Consider the following 14,001-nt stretch of genomic DNA (forward strand, 5'->3'; position numbering starts at 1 on the left):
AGTCCTCAAAGCTTTTCCTCTTGAATAGCTGAATTCATAGTTAGAATCTTGTAAAATCCTACATTTTTGTCATTAGGCTGAGACTACTGAGCTCTATGTATTGCTGGTGTACGATGAGAGCAAAATCGTGGTAGCTGACTCACTGCATGATTTTTTGACATCGCCTGGATGTATTGCAACGGCAGCAAGACAGTTTAGAGTGCTGTAGCAAGCATTGTAGGAAGATGTGCTTCTACACCCCTGGCTTGTAGCCTTAGGACTGTCTGTGGCCCCCTATTTTCCCCTTTGGTTATTTTTATTAACAGGCGCTTCCTCCTCCCTACCCACTTCTGTTTATAAATGAAAGATGCGGGTTTGGCATGGCTGGTAATCCAATCATGGGAGGTATCCTCCCTTTCCAATTTAAGATTTTGTGATTCCCTGTGTAAAAGCAGTGTTGAATTCTGACCTCTCTGACGCCTGCTTGGCTCTTTCCAATTTCTGAGACCACTGCTTAGCTTCGTATTTCTGTAATTCTTTCTTATTCTGATGGATCTGGGCATTTCTTTCTTTGCTCCTTATGCTTGGGGCCCAGTGCCAAGGCTTGCCTTTCTCCTTCCCTGGGCAGTAGCTGCCTATTTACAGAGTCCCAAAAGAAGTGGGGTGGGTCCCAGTGCTCTGTTGTGCCACAGCATGGGCCCTGCTCCTTTGCATGGTCTCCATTGACTGTAGAAGATGTGGAATAGATAAGATTATTGGGAGTACTGGGTAAGCCACATAAAATAAAGATTTAATTTGAACTGACTAACTTAAATTTCTCTCCTGGGATTCCCCAATAGGTTATAGCACTTAACATTTCTGTTACTACTTAGCAAAACAGGAAAAATGGTAATTGAGTGCAGAGGAAATGTTACCTTGTTTCTGCTCTAAACTCAGTGTAAGACTATGGAGAGCAGACAGAATATGAGCTTGGAAACTAAAATTAAAATCAGGACTAATCAGTATAAAAGCAAGGAAAGGTATTTAGGATTTTAAAGGTTAAAACACACATATATACACACGTTGCAGAAGGAATGTTTAGTTTTACATAGGTTTCTGTTAAAGGAAAGCCTCACTAATTCCAAAAGAATATTTCCCAGCCATTTTCATCTTTTCCTCTTGGCCTGCCAGTTGAGATCTGAATGCGTGGTCTAAGTGTCCACCTCTTATCTCTTTCAGCTGCATGTTTTGTCTTTGGGAACAACAGGAGCCTCTGTGTCCTTTATGCATTGTGTTTGATAAAGGGACCGATTTGATTTGCTTGTTGCCCAATCTTCCAGTTTGTCTCCAACCAAACCCAAAGTGCCGCCTGCTATTTAAGTCTAAGTATTGGATGAAAGCCGTAGTCTAATCAATGACCACTTGGGCATCTAGGACAGCTTTTGACACTTGTCAGTATTATTAGTAACCAGCCAGCTTGCCCTCTAGGATAAAGAAAAACAGGAGATACGTGTGAAGGTATTCTTTGGCAATGAGCTATTCCTCCAGGATAACTAAGTTACCACTCATATCTGCAAGGTTGACTTCGCTAGCTCAACCCATGACTCTAACCTGCATCCTTTCACCAATTCTAAACACAAAACAAAATGAGCCGCCAAGCTGTTTCACGAAGTTGAATAAACTGCACAAGAGATTAGTCTGCCTCCAGCGCTAGAAGGGTGGGTCCTGAAAGGACACCGGGTGTGCCTGCGGGTGGCTTGAACGGAGGCCACGCTGTCTGGAAACTGCTGGGTTCTGTCACGTGGCCTGCAGTCGGGGTGCACTTGCTTGGTCCTGGGCCTCTGCTGTGCGAGCTTTGGTATCGTCCTGGTCTCACTACAGCCTCCTCTGACCAGTGCTGGCGACTCCTCTGTGGCCCAGGCCTGGCAGCCCTGCAGTCACCTCACCTTCCTGCGGACCCCAGGGGCACGCTCCCCAGGGGGGCGGTCTCATGTTCCCGCTTTGCCTGCTCCATTCCTCTTCAGATTCCGTTTAGAAGAGGTCTTTTTGAGGTTAAAACCCTGCCATTGATTTCCTTCAACTTCTTTTCTTTTTTTTTTTTTTTGAGACAGAGTCTCACTGTTTTGCCTGGCCTAGAGTGCCGTGGCGTCAGCCTAGCTCACAGCAACCTCAAACTCCTGGGCTCAGGCAATTCTTCTGTCTCAGCCTCCCAAGTAGCTGGGACTACAGGCACGAGCCACCATGCCCAGCTAATTTTTTCTCTATATAGTTTTTTAGTTGTCCGATTAATTTCTTTCTATTTTTAGTAGAGACGGGGGTCTCGCTCTTGCTTAGGCTGGTCTCGAACTCCTGAGCTCAAGCAATACCGCCCGCCTCGGCCTCCCAGAGTGCTAGGATTACAGGCATGAGCCACTGCGCCTGGCCCAACTTCTTTTCTTGATTATCCCATTTTACTAATCTCTGTGGTTTGTTCCTGTTCCTGGGCAAGTGACTTCCTTCACTCTGATACTCTTAGAAGAACAGCCTTTTACTCTAATCTTAATACTTTGTTTGCAGTTTATTAATGCCATAGTTTTCTGGGGCAGGGTGGGGAGCTACCTAAAACACGTCATGAACACCTCCCACGTGCCAAGCACCACGCCTGTGCTGCACGCACATGGCTCATGCTCGAGACACCTGTACCAGCTTGCTTTCCCCGGCTCCGTTCTCCCATTCTCAGGAAATTCAGATGAGAACTTCCAGAAGGCAGTTGATGTTCAGTTTCTCAGGGTTTGCTGCTGTATTTGTTGTCACGTGAGTGAAGACCCATCACCCCTGAAATTTCAGAAAGGTAGCGCTAACTGGCCTGTCAGCAGGGACTGGGCGTTAGGAGGGGATGCAGTCATGAAGAGAACGTAGGGGACTGATGGAAGAGAAAGGACATAGATACTCCAGCATCCCTGGAAAGCTGATTTTGCACTTCACCAGAGTACAGTACCATTTTATCATGCCGATAGGAGGAAGATCTGGAAGAAATTTTATCCGGCTGGTAGGGGTGTCCACTGAGGCTGCGTTTTTAAATCCCTGTTCATTGCGCACAAATCAAATGGGTCTTTGTTGTTTTTCAGCTTCACTGACTCGGCCTGGAAGGAAAATGCTAGCCTTTCTTTGGGTCAAAGTTGCGAAACAAAGCAAAAAACAACAAACATAACCTTTCAGGATCTATACAGAGTGACCCCCTCTCCCCGTCTTTTTGCCCTTTTCCATTTCGAAATGTCACAATTATTAAAGGTTAAATTTTTGGAAGGAACATGTGCTAGCCTATGTGAGAAAACAGTCCATTTTTGGGCTCTGTGGTCTGCATGAGACCTGTGCATTCTTGTTCTCTACATCCACACACAGGCCAATGGGAAACCCATTCGAATGTGTTGGTTACAAAGTAGTGTTATGTCACGGGTCTAGATATATCTGCGCGTGCTTGTAAGAATCAGGATGCCTGGCCCGCTACAGAGCTTGAAAAGAGTTTGTGCTACTGTAGTTGGAGTATCTGGGAGATACCCTCTGAATGCTGAGATGTTTCTAGGGCCAAGGGACAGAATATAGGAAAGTGGGGAAATTTAGGCCATGTGGTCGTTGTTTACGGAGCCGCTAATTTTGCTCAGCTGGGAGTGGGTTCCTAGCGCACTGGTGACTGTAATGCACCGGGTATACCAGTACCGTTTCTTGTGCAGTAGTTTTCCCACACAGCTCTGCTCAAGGCTGCTGGTCTAACTTCAATGTGCATTCGAAACACTTGACACAATTGACAAAGATGAAGTTCTGGGCCCTATGTCCACAAATCTGACTCCTTTGCTCTGAAATGACGCTTCATCTGCTTCTGTAACTAGTTGCTCTGCACACGGCCATGGCCCACACTCTGAGAAACATCTAGCCCATCACCGCTCAGTTGTGTGTTTTGAGCTGTAGTTTATCACCAAATGAGAACTGGGTGAAATTGTTGAACAACGATGATTTCCACAGATGTTTCCTGTGTTCCTAATCTCCTGAAACTGTGGTATCATGCCCTGCCCTACAACTTTTCTCCCATCCTTTAATTCAGACCGCAGCACGGCATTATTTCTTTGAGACATCTACTCCTGAGTAACGAGGGGAGGGAATATTTTGGTTTTTTTTAAGTGGAAGAAACTAAATTTCAAATGCTATAGCTCTCTGTGCTTGAATCTTATAACAGACTCCTAGGGGCAGTGTCCCCAGGTCCTTCTACTGGGGCAACCTCAACTGCCATTGTCAGGAGAGAAAGGGACCCAGGAACCTTCAAGCGGAGAGGATGGTACTTTGGGTCCCTCAGCGTGTGATTTATATTAGTGACCCCTAACTTCTCAGAGCCAAGTGGGGAAGCAGTTTTCCTCTTGATGCGGGTCTTCAGAGACCCCCTAAAAAGAGAACTATGAACTGAAAGTTCGATGACGGGATTTTAGGATGTACAGTTGTCAATTCCCAGTGATTTTCCAGGCCTGTTGTGTGTGTGTGCGTGTGTGCGCGTGTGTGTGTGTGTGTGTGTGTGCGTGTCTGTGCGTGTGTGTGTGTGCGTGTGTGTGCGCGTGTGTGTGTGTGCGTGTGTGCGTGCATGTGTGCGCGTGTGTGTGTGTTTAAGTAACAGGACATAAGGATCCTTGACAGGTGGCTGATCGCCAAACCTTATGTGAATCAATATTTACACTCTCTTCTGTTAAATAGGGTTAAGAAGGTACCTGCATTTGACATGTTGAATTTCATCGCCTGTCTTCTTTCCTGTGCCCACCTGGCTCTCTTCAGAAGTTGCTAAGGAGTGGTGAAAGGGTTAAGTCAGCAGCAGGAGCAGGAGAAGGAGGAGGAAGCAAAGTTCTATGAAATTATAAACTGTGATTTATTTCCTATCCTCCTCTGACCCCCCCCAAAAACATGGTTATGGGGGTGTTGACCCCACGGCCCACCTGGGGGGTCTAGAAGGACATGTTGAGCCTGAGGCCTGCCCACTGGGTACTCTCAGCCACCCTGGGAGGGGTTCTGGCAGCTGCTGGCCAGCCTGTTCTGTTGCATCGCGTAGGTTGAGCAGAAAGGAGAGAGGCGTGTTCCTGGGCGGAGTGAGCCCCAGACGCGCCAGCGGCGACCATCCCACAGACACGGAACTCAACCGAGCATAGAATAGGGTGGTGGGATTTGGGGGTACTGGAAAGAGTGCCAGGCCCTCACCTGTTCACCTCTCACCTCACACAGTGGCCATTTTATTTGCTGCTGACCCGAGCCAAGGCTGCGCAGGCTTCAGCCGCCCAGTCTCCAGCTGGCACATATGGCTCCCGATGGTCACTGGCAATTGGACCTATCTGATCTTTCTTACGTCAGGGCTACTCATGCCACTTATTACTGAATCCACGGCCAGAGGTCCCGAACACGAGGAGAGAGAGGACGCCTGGATTAGCCGGGGCTCTCTTGCTCTTAATACCGACCTGATCATGAGGGTGAGAAGAGGGCAACATGAAAGAGGATGACCCTGAAGGCCAAGTGGGTCTCTGACAGCCAGGCGCAAAGCCAGCACTTTTGAGACTGAGCCAGTCTCCAGCCTACAGCCTGTGGAAAGATAGCCTGGAGGCGGGCTCTTCTGAGCTCAGGTGTTCTAGGTGACCCAGTGCACACAGAAGGAGCGGGGCTCTGGCCTTATTCTCACTACTCCAGTTTGGTTTTGGAGGACCACCCAGGAGACGACTGCTTTCATGCTCCTGGGAACCCGGACAGGTCTCAGCTGATTGCCAAGCCATCTACATCGATTGCCAAGCCATCTACATCGCTTGGGCATAACTAGAAGCTGCTTCAGGTGAATTCTTACCTCCCTCTCTTCCTTCCCTGTGGACAGAGGAAGACATAGGTTGCAAAGGGCAGTAAGGGGATAATATAGCTATGTTCTAGTATCCTGGGCTCTCTTTGATACCAAGAGGCTGCTTCTGGCACCTATGATGTTTCTAGCACCAGGTGCTTGGTGACTTGGGACACCCCTGAACCCCACCTGAGCACGAGAGGCAGTCTGGTGTAGGGGAAGAGCCCTGGGAAGGGCTTCTAGACTACATTTTCCAGCTCTGCGGTTCACTGGTTGAGTCAAATCAGTTTGGGTTGCACAAAGTTAAAGCTGATTTCTTTCCTGCAGGAATTCCAAAAGCCTTTGACATGTATTGTGTACTATGCATCTCTAAAAAAGAAATATAAATAGTGTTTCCTAAATATATTTGACTGTGGGACCCTTTTGAAATGGAGTAACCTACCAACACCTCGCTGCACAGTTTGTGAAATGCCAAACTGGAAGTTACTGTCACTGCACTTTTTGACCCTGTGTCATTGATCTGTTGATTCTCTCTGGTTCCTGATAGATACTTGAGGAGGGAACAACATTCCTGGAGGCAGGACAAAGAGACCACACTGTGGTGTAACACAGAATGGGCACAGGAATCCTAACCTAGCTCTTCCCTTGGGACGTTCAGGGCCTCTTTCTCCTCTGGGAACGGGTGATGATTCCTATAAGAACCTGTGATCTGCTCTCGGCATCCAATTGAGGGTAACGCTCTGGGCGTGAGCGGCATTACAAGGATTTCACCTCTCTCTGTTGTGTTCTGAAAGGCCCCACTTGTCACACAGGGTCTGTTATTTTTCCTGTTGTCCTCAAAAACCCCCTGGTGGCCAGGTGTGATGGGCCTTTGCCTGCCTGCTCCGAGGGCAGGTCTCAAGTGTGGATGGAACTAGCGTGGGCAGAGGGTAGGTAGGTTTCCCTGGCTGGGATTTTCTCTTTCTGTTTGCAAAACACTGTTAAAAGATTATTGCCTCCTATATTGCTGAGGTCCAACTACAGCGCCTGCATTCGACAGAGGGCCTTCGCCCAGATGCGAGCAAAACTCCAACAAGAGACGTGAAAACCGGCCACACACAGACATCGCACTTGGCTATCTGGCAGGGAAGCAAGCATGTGGGTGGGCACAGGGATGCGATGCCCATCGCTCAGGCCTGTTTTCAGGAAACTAGAGGCTCTCCAAGGCCCACCACTCAGTCAGACAATGTTGGAATGTCATGGTGAAGGAAAATGGGAACATGTAGATAATCAGTTCCTGGGTCGAAGGCATTTAGAAAGTATGTTCTCAGACCCTCCATTCTGTTCCCGGCAGGGACCCAGGCTGAGAAGGAAACTGAGGCAGGGCGAGTGTGAGAGAGCTCTCCGCCCCCGGCCTGGACGGGCTTAGTCAGAGAACAGGCTGGCGAAAGACTTCCTCAGGTTGCGGATGGTTTCCGCCTTGGCCTCGTCCTCACTTGGGGTCCCACACTGGGCGGCGTCGGAGGTGCTGAGGCTGTTGGTCAGGGACTGAGATTTGCTGAAACAGAAAGGCAGGGGGGTTGGGGAAGACAAGGCCAAGACTACTGAGGAAGTGAGTCTTGGGGGCCTGCCTGGAGGTGGATGGACTAGCCCAATCTCATAGGGTTAGTAAGACCAGAAACCAGGCATTCTAGAGCTTCCATGGCGCTGGGTGCATTAAGCACAGTTTAATCTGTAAGGCGGTGATTGTTATCCTCATTTTTTAGGTTTAGAAATTGAGGCTCACAGAGTCAAGTAACTTGCTCTGTCCTCACAGCAGGCCATGGGAAACATGGAAAGTTCACCTTCTTTCCGTGACCCCGGCAGTTCAGGCAGCAGGTGTCACCAAAGAGAAGTGCGACTATTCTCCTGCTTGCAGGTACAAGCTCAGCCTGGAAACTGCAACGTGCAGTATCAGCATCAGGTTACAGTTACTCCCACTGTGATTTCCAGCATCCATTTGGGAAGCAGGAGGTCTGTGTTCTAGACCCTTCTCTGCCATTGGATGTCTATGGCCTTGGGCAAGTGACTCACCTTCTCAGGGCCTCCTTGACCTCGTCTGTGGAATGACCCTCAGGCCTCTTCTGGCTCTGACACCCTGGGCTTCAATTCCCACCTCTGCTCTGAAGCCTTTATTGCCAATGCCGCCCCCACCCCCGTTTGGAATTGTCACAGTGCCGCGTTTGGAACCACCGAGTGCCGTTCTGTGTGTGCTGCACCGGTGCCAGCCTGCGCCCACTGCTTGCTGAGCAGCTCCTGTGTGGCCAGCCCTGGTGCTAGGTGACGGGGTGAGGGAAGAGTGAGCTTCAGGCCCTGTCCTCGAGAGGCTCACAGTCTAGTGGAGGTGACGGCAGACATAGGAAGAGATGATATAAATATGTCATAAGTTTAAGAGATCTGCACACGATCTTGTCATCACGTTAAAAACTGAAATCCTCTTTAAATCAGGGACTGTCTTCTACCCCTTGCTTCCGAACCCTTCACAGAGCCTTACCTGGGACAAGACACAGAGTAAACCTTTGGTAAAGACCTGCTGACTTGAACCAAATGCTTTGAAGCAGTAAGTCCAGAGACTTAAGTGTTTCTAGCTAGATTGCTGTAAGGTCAGTGACCAAACTGAGCTTACGTCCCAAAGCCCTGGTCTGTCCTGTGATTAGCTAAGCTGACCTTTTTACATGGTGACAGGCAGTACACAGATGTGCCTCTATGGTGCCATCAGCATTCTGAGCACTAACTATTCATAAACTCACTTTAATCCTTGTAACAACCATGTGGGGCTACTGTCCCCATTTTGCATGTGAGGAAATTGAAAGCACAGAGAGGTTAAGCCACTTATCTGAGGTTCTGTCGTTTCTAAGTGGTAGAGCTGAGATTTGAACCCAGGCCATTTGACCAGAGTCTGGGCTGTCAACTGCTATGTCATACAGCCTGGAGGGCCACTTGCTAGTATCTATCAGACTACAACTACATTCGTTCTTTGATCGAACAATACCCTTTCAGGTAATTTCTCTACAGTGCATGCTGCAATTATGAAAGCAGATGGTCAAGGTTATTACTTGCAGCATTATTTGTAAGAACAAACCAAGTTTCTATTTATGATGGGGTAGTTAGATAAATTATAGTACAACTATACAATGGAATACTATATAGCTGTGAAAAAGGAGAAAATGTCAATGAACTGGGTGGAAGAGCTCCAGGATTTACTGTTAATCATGAAAAGCAAGCAGCACAGTGGGGCGGATAGTGAATACTACCATTTGCATAAATGGGGGAGGAGATCAGAACATCTATTTTTGTATTTGTATAAGGAAACCCTGAAAGGACACACGAGGAACCAACAAAAATGGTCATTTCTAGGGACTGGGGGAACAAAGCATTGGATAAGAATGGGGTGGGAGTGAGGCTTTTCAATGTATTATCTTTGATATCATTGATATCTTTTAGATCTTTGAACCATGTGAACCTATTGCCTATTCAAAAAAATTGTTGTTAGTGTGATCCCTGGACTGCATGTCCTAGATTCAATCCCAGCTCTTCTACTTACCAACAGTGGAAACTTTGGCAAGTTATTTAATCTTTCTCTGCTTTCTCATCTTCACAATGGGGTTAATAATAGTTATTAACTCTGAAGCCTGGGGGAACTTAAAAAAAAACCCAACTGGGTAAAGTACTTGGCACATAGGAGGTGGACAGGAGCTGTTAGTTGTGAAACAATGATGATCAATAGGAGTGTTTGGAGTTGAAGGAAGGCAGAGTGTTCCAAAGAAAACTTATCTGGGATCTCTCTTTTGGACCTCAAACCAAGAGATGGGCCCGAGAGGAAACAGGATATGTATGTGTATTATGATGGATGATTTACAAAAATGACCACGACAATTCCTCCTCTCCCTGTAGTCCACCCTTTTGCAACGTGACTTTGTGGCTCCTCCCTCAAGAGTCTATTTCCCCACCTCTTGAATATGACTTGCTTTGACCAAAGGCATGTGATGGAATAACAATGTGTAACTTCCAAGGCTGGGCCTCAAGAGGCCTTGAAACTTCTACTTTTCCCCTTTTGGAAAGCAGCTCTACCATGTGAGAAAGCTTGGCGATGCCCTGGGGAGGATGAGACCCCCTGGAGAGAGAGGCCCAGCTGACAGCCAGCACCAGCAAGCAGGGGAGTGTGCAAGGCCCTCTTGGACCATCCAGCCCCACCGGAGCTGCCAGATGACTGCAGCTATATGAGTGATCCCAGGGCAGTAGTGTTGCCAGATTTAGCAGATAAAAATATAGGACACCCAGTTAAATTTGAATTTCCGACAAAAACCAAAGACTTTTTAAAGTACAAGTATATTCTATGCAATATTAGGGGCATCTTCAAAATCATCCATTGTTTTTCCGAAATTTAAATCTAACTGGGTATCTTACGTTTTATCTGGCAACTCTATAGGAGACACCAGCAGAAGAACCTTCCAGCTGAACTCAACTCAGAACAAACTGATGAACCAAAAAATTATAAACAAAGAAAATGGTTCTTTTCTTAAGCCACTAAGTTTAGGGGTGGTTCGTTATGCGGCAAGAGATAACCAATGCATGTACACACGGAGGGTCACAGTGGGGCATAATCTATACTCTCACCTTGCTGGGCCCTTCCCACAAATTCCACCCTCTAGACCTGTTTTTACCTATTTAAAGTCTAGGTGAGGCCCCAAGAGGTCTTCCTTTGTCTCTGAGTCCCTGATCCTGAATCAGCCCAGCTCTGCCCGTGCACCCCAACTCCACCCCATCCCCTTTCCAATTCCAAAGCACTTACTTGAGGTGGGGGTGGGGCGGTGCAGGCTTCTTGGACTCTTCGCCCTGCTGAGAGGTGCTGCGGCCCTGCACAGGGGGCCGGGGCTGTGAGGTGAGGGCGGCGCCTGGCTTGGAGGCCTGGTTTGGGGAGGCGCCGCCGGATGCCCGGGACAGCTGTGGAGAGCCTGGTGACCTTTGCTGCTGCGGAGATCCTGACTGGGGGCTCAGGGGCTGCTGGCCTTGTGGGGAGAGCCTCTGTTGGGAGGGGCTTCCAGATCTCTGGGGCTGGGGAGACTGGGCTTGGCGAGGGCCCCCTACAGGGCCAAAAAAATAAATAAATAAAAGGTTAAGTTCCAATTTTTTCTTAGGATAAACATGGCTATACATAAATAATGTTGCTTCAAGGATGTTCATTACAGTGTTTTTTAGAAACGGTGAAAAACTGAAAACAGTATAAATATCTAACATGGGGAAGTAATTAGGAACATTGAAATATATCCATATAATGGAATATGCTGTGGTCATCACATATGATGTGGCCAAACAATATTAAATGACATAGGACATTGCTGATAATATATGCTAAATACATACTGCTAAACAACAAAAAAGCAGCTTAAAAACAGGACATATGGATTTGCTCCGTTTTGGCATATATGTGTAAGAGCTATGTGAAGAAGACGGACTGGAAGGTTGTACACTAACTAAAACCAGCGTGTCTCAAACGTAAATGTGCATGTGAATCACTGGGCGGTCTTGTCAAATAGGGATTCTGACACAGTAGGTCTGGGGCGGTGTTATGGGCTGAACTGTGTCCCCCCCAAAATTCACATGTTGCAACGCTAACCCTCAGTGCGGCTGTATTCGGAGACAGGGTCTTAGGAGGTAATAAGGTTAAATGAGGTCATGAGGGTGGGGCCCTAATCTAGGACTGGTGTCCTTATAAGAAGACCCAGAGACATCGCGAGCGGGCACGTGCCCGGGCACAGAGGACAGGCCATGTGAGGACGCAGGCTGTCCTCGGCAAGCCAAGAGAGAAGCTGCACCAGAAACCAACTCTGCCAGCGCTCTGGTGTTGAACTTCCAGCCTCCAGAACTGTGAAAAAATACATTTCTGTTGTTTAAGCCCCTCGGTCTATGGTGTTCTGTTATGAAGGCAGCCTGAGCAGACTAATGTAATATAGTATAAGGCTTTTAGGATTTTGTTTGTTTGTTTGTTTTTGACTATACCACACAGCGCTGCCCTGAGTCCTTGTAACATCTTCATGCGGATTAAGAAAAGGCGGCTTCCTCCAGTGGAAGCAGCTCTGAGCCAGGTGCCAGGGGAGCGAGGACTGGATTTCAGCCAACCTCCCCGCTCAGACATCGAGGCAGCTGGGCACATTTTCAGAGGGCACAACCTCTGGTGGCTCTAAACCCACACTGGCACCAGGAGCCCCAGATCCTGACTCAAGCCTGGTCATTAACTTGCTGTGTGACTGTGGGTAAGTCACTCCTCCTCTCTGGGCTTCTGGGCCCTCGTTTGTAAAATGAGGTTGTTGGACTATACACCAAACATCCGCCCCACTTTGTGAGCCTGCAGAACCCTTTCCAGGTTGGATTCAATTGCAGCACCAGTTTAGCAACCGACTGAGCGCGGCTTTGGTTCATTACCTCTTTCATGACTATGTGTCCCAGGAGGCTGGAGGACACTCTGATCTCAAACACAAGCACCTATAAGGCCAGGCAGATGCTTAAATAAATAAAGCAGGTGAGTGTAAGAGAAATAATATGGCTTTAAGAAATTTTCCCACTTGAGATAAAAACATAGTCCAGAGAACTATTTCCCTAAAGAGGTGCAAGCATAAAGAAAGTAACGCTCCCTGTCACTATGGACGTGACAACAGGGAGGAGCAGGGCCCGAGGCAACTCGAAGAGGCCTGGCTCCGTCCAAGGGAGCGGCTGCTACGAACACCAGGCGACAGCTGGGATGTGGGAACACAGGCCCACAGTGTCCAGGGCTTCTGCCCTGTCAGGAGAAGCTGGAAGTCTAGATGTCGAAGTAAAACCTCCTGATTTCTACATGCTGGTTACTTTTCGGTTTTCTAAACCCACTGCAGGTTAAAGCAAGCATTTGTTTTCTACTTTTCCTTATGTTCACCCCATCCCCCTCCCCAGGTGGATATCTTGGAAAATCTGGATGCTCATTCATTAGTTCATTAACCATTTTCTGATTCCCTATATACACCTGGGAGTCATCAAGAGACACGCTGGTTATTTCTTTCAGCTTCTTGGCACACCAAAAAAATTTGATACTTTTTTATTCGAGCACATATAAAAAATATTAACTTATATATGGAAAGTATTTGCCTAAGCACGGGATTGGTGCCGAAAAATTAAGTTTATTAAAAGAAACTTTCACTTTTACTGAGTTGAAATGAACAGCGAGTTCAAAATAAGTTAATAATGTGATCTTGTTATTTGGGGAACTCAATGAAAGTATTGTTTTTAAATTAGCCTTGTTATTTTTAATCTGAATGTAAATTCACCAGGCATTTTCTTTAATTACCGTAATTGGTTTTAAATTGATTGTTTTTCAACTCACTAAAAGTGTGTTTAGCCTCATGTCCCTTAAAATAATATCTCTTTATCAAGCATGTTTCTACTCTGGGCCAGAGAGGAAATCGGAATACAGTAGTTCTCTGTTTTAAAAGGGCTCTGTTCAAATGTGTTTTTAAAAACTAAGTCCTAGGGCAGAGCACGAAAGGAGGGGCAGGGCAGGGGCCCTGCCAGGAGCCTGGCGGGGTGAGGAAGAAGCAGTTTTTAAACATTTGTAACTACAGAATTTTTGCTGGGCAGGAGGGCAGCGGGGCTGCGGTAGTTACAAGGATTGTTAATGATAATCACTAAGAGCAACATGTAGAAGACACAAGTCATCAGTAGTCAGTTACATAACAGTGATAGTAAATTACTAGCAGTAAGAACTAACACTTAAGCAGTGCTGTGTCGGATACCTTGCTAACTGCTTCACCTGCATTAGTTCATGGACAATTCCCCATCCTTAGATGTGGCAGCTTTATCTCATCCTTTATCCCAGGGAAACTGAGGCTTGGAGAAGTAACGTGACTTGCCTAAGACCGAAAAGGCAGCTGAGTCATGGAACTGGATTCAAAAACACACATATCTGCCTGAAGAAGAATTCTAATGTTCATTGATATAGGCATACCTCGTTTCACTGTGCTTCATTTTATTGCGATTCGCAGATACGGTTTTATAAGTCGAAGGTTTGTGGCAACCCTGCGTTGAACAAATCTGTCAGTGTCATTTTTTCCAACATCATGTGCACAAACCTGTGTCTCTGGTCACATTTTGGTAATTCTCAAATATTTCAAACTTTTTCATTATTATTATGTATGTTATGGCTAGTAAATTTCAGTAAAAGTGAA

At 47.0% G+C, this 14,001-nt stretch overlaps 1 protein-coding gene across 3 annotated transcripts in view; it reads right to left on the reverse strand.

Moving 5' to 3' along the window:
* Nucleotides 1-6,093: 6,093 nt before the first annotated feature.
* Nucleotides 6,094-14,001, reverse strand: part of SYN3 (synapsin III) — a 407,059-nt gene continuing 399,151 nt past the window's right edge. Inside the window, exons 12-13 of one of the 3 annotated variants that reach the window (XM_012644718.1) lie at nucleotides 10,599-10,890; nucleotides 6,094-7,325 (exon numbers count right to left, since the gene is read on the reverse strand). In XM_012644718.1, the coding sequence (XP_012500172.1) occupies nucleotides 7,193-7,325; nucleotides 10,599-10,890 (425 nt within the window). In that variant the 3' untranslated portion in view covers nucleotides 6,094-7,192. The remainder of the gene's footprint in view (nucleotides 7,326-10,598; nucleotides 10,891-14,001) is intronic. The other 2 variants (XM_012644719.1, XM_012644720.1) reach the window with 2 other exon arrangements.

Source organism: Propithecus coquereli, unplaced genomic scaffold (assembly GCF_000956105.1).
Source record: "Propithecus coquereli isolate 6110/MARCELLA unplaced genomic scaffold, Pcoq_1.0 Scaffold218, whole genome shotgun sequence".
In the NCBI taxonomy this organism is placed as follows: Eukaryota; Metazoa; Chordata; class Mammalia; order Primates; family Indriidae; genus Propithecus; species Propithecus coquereli.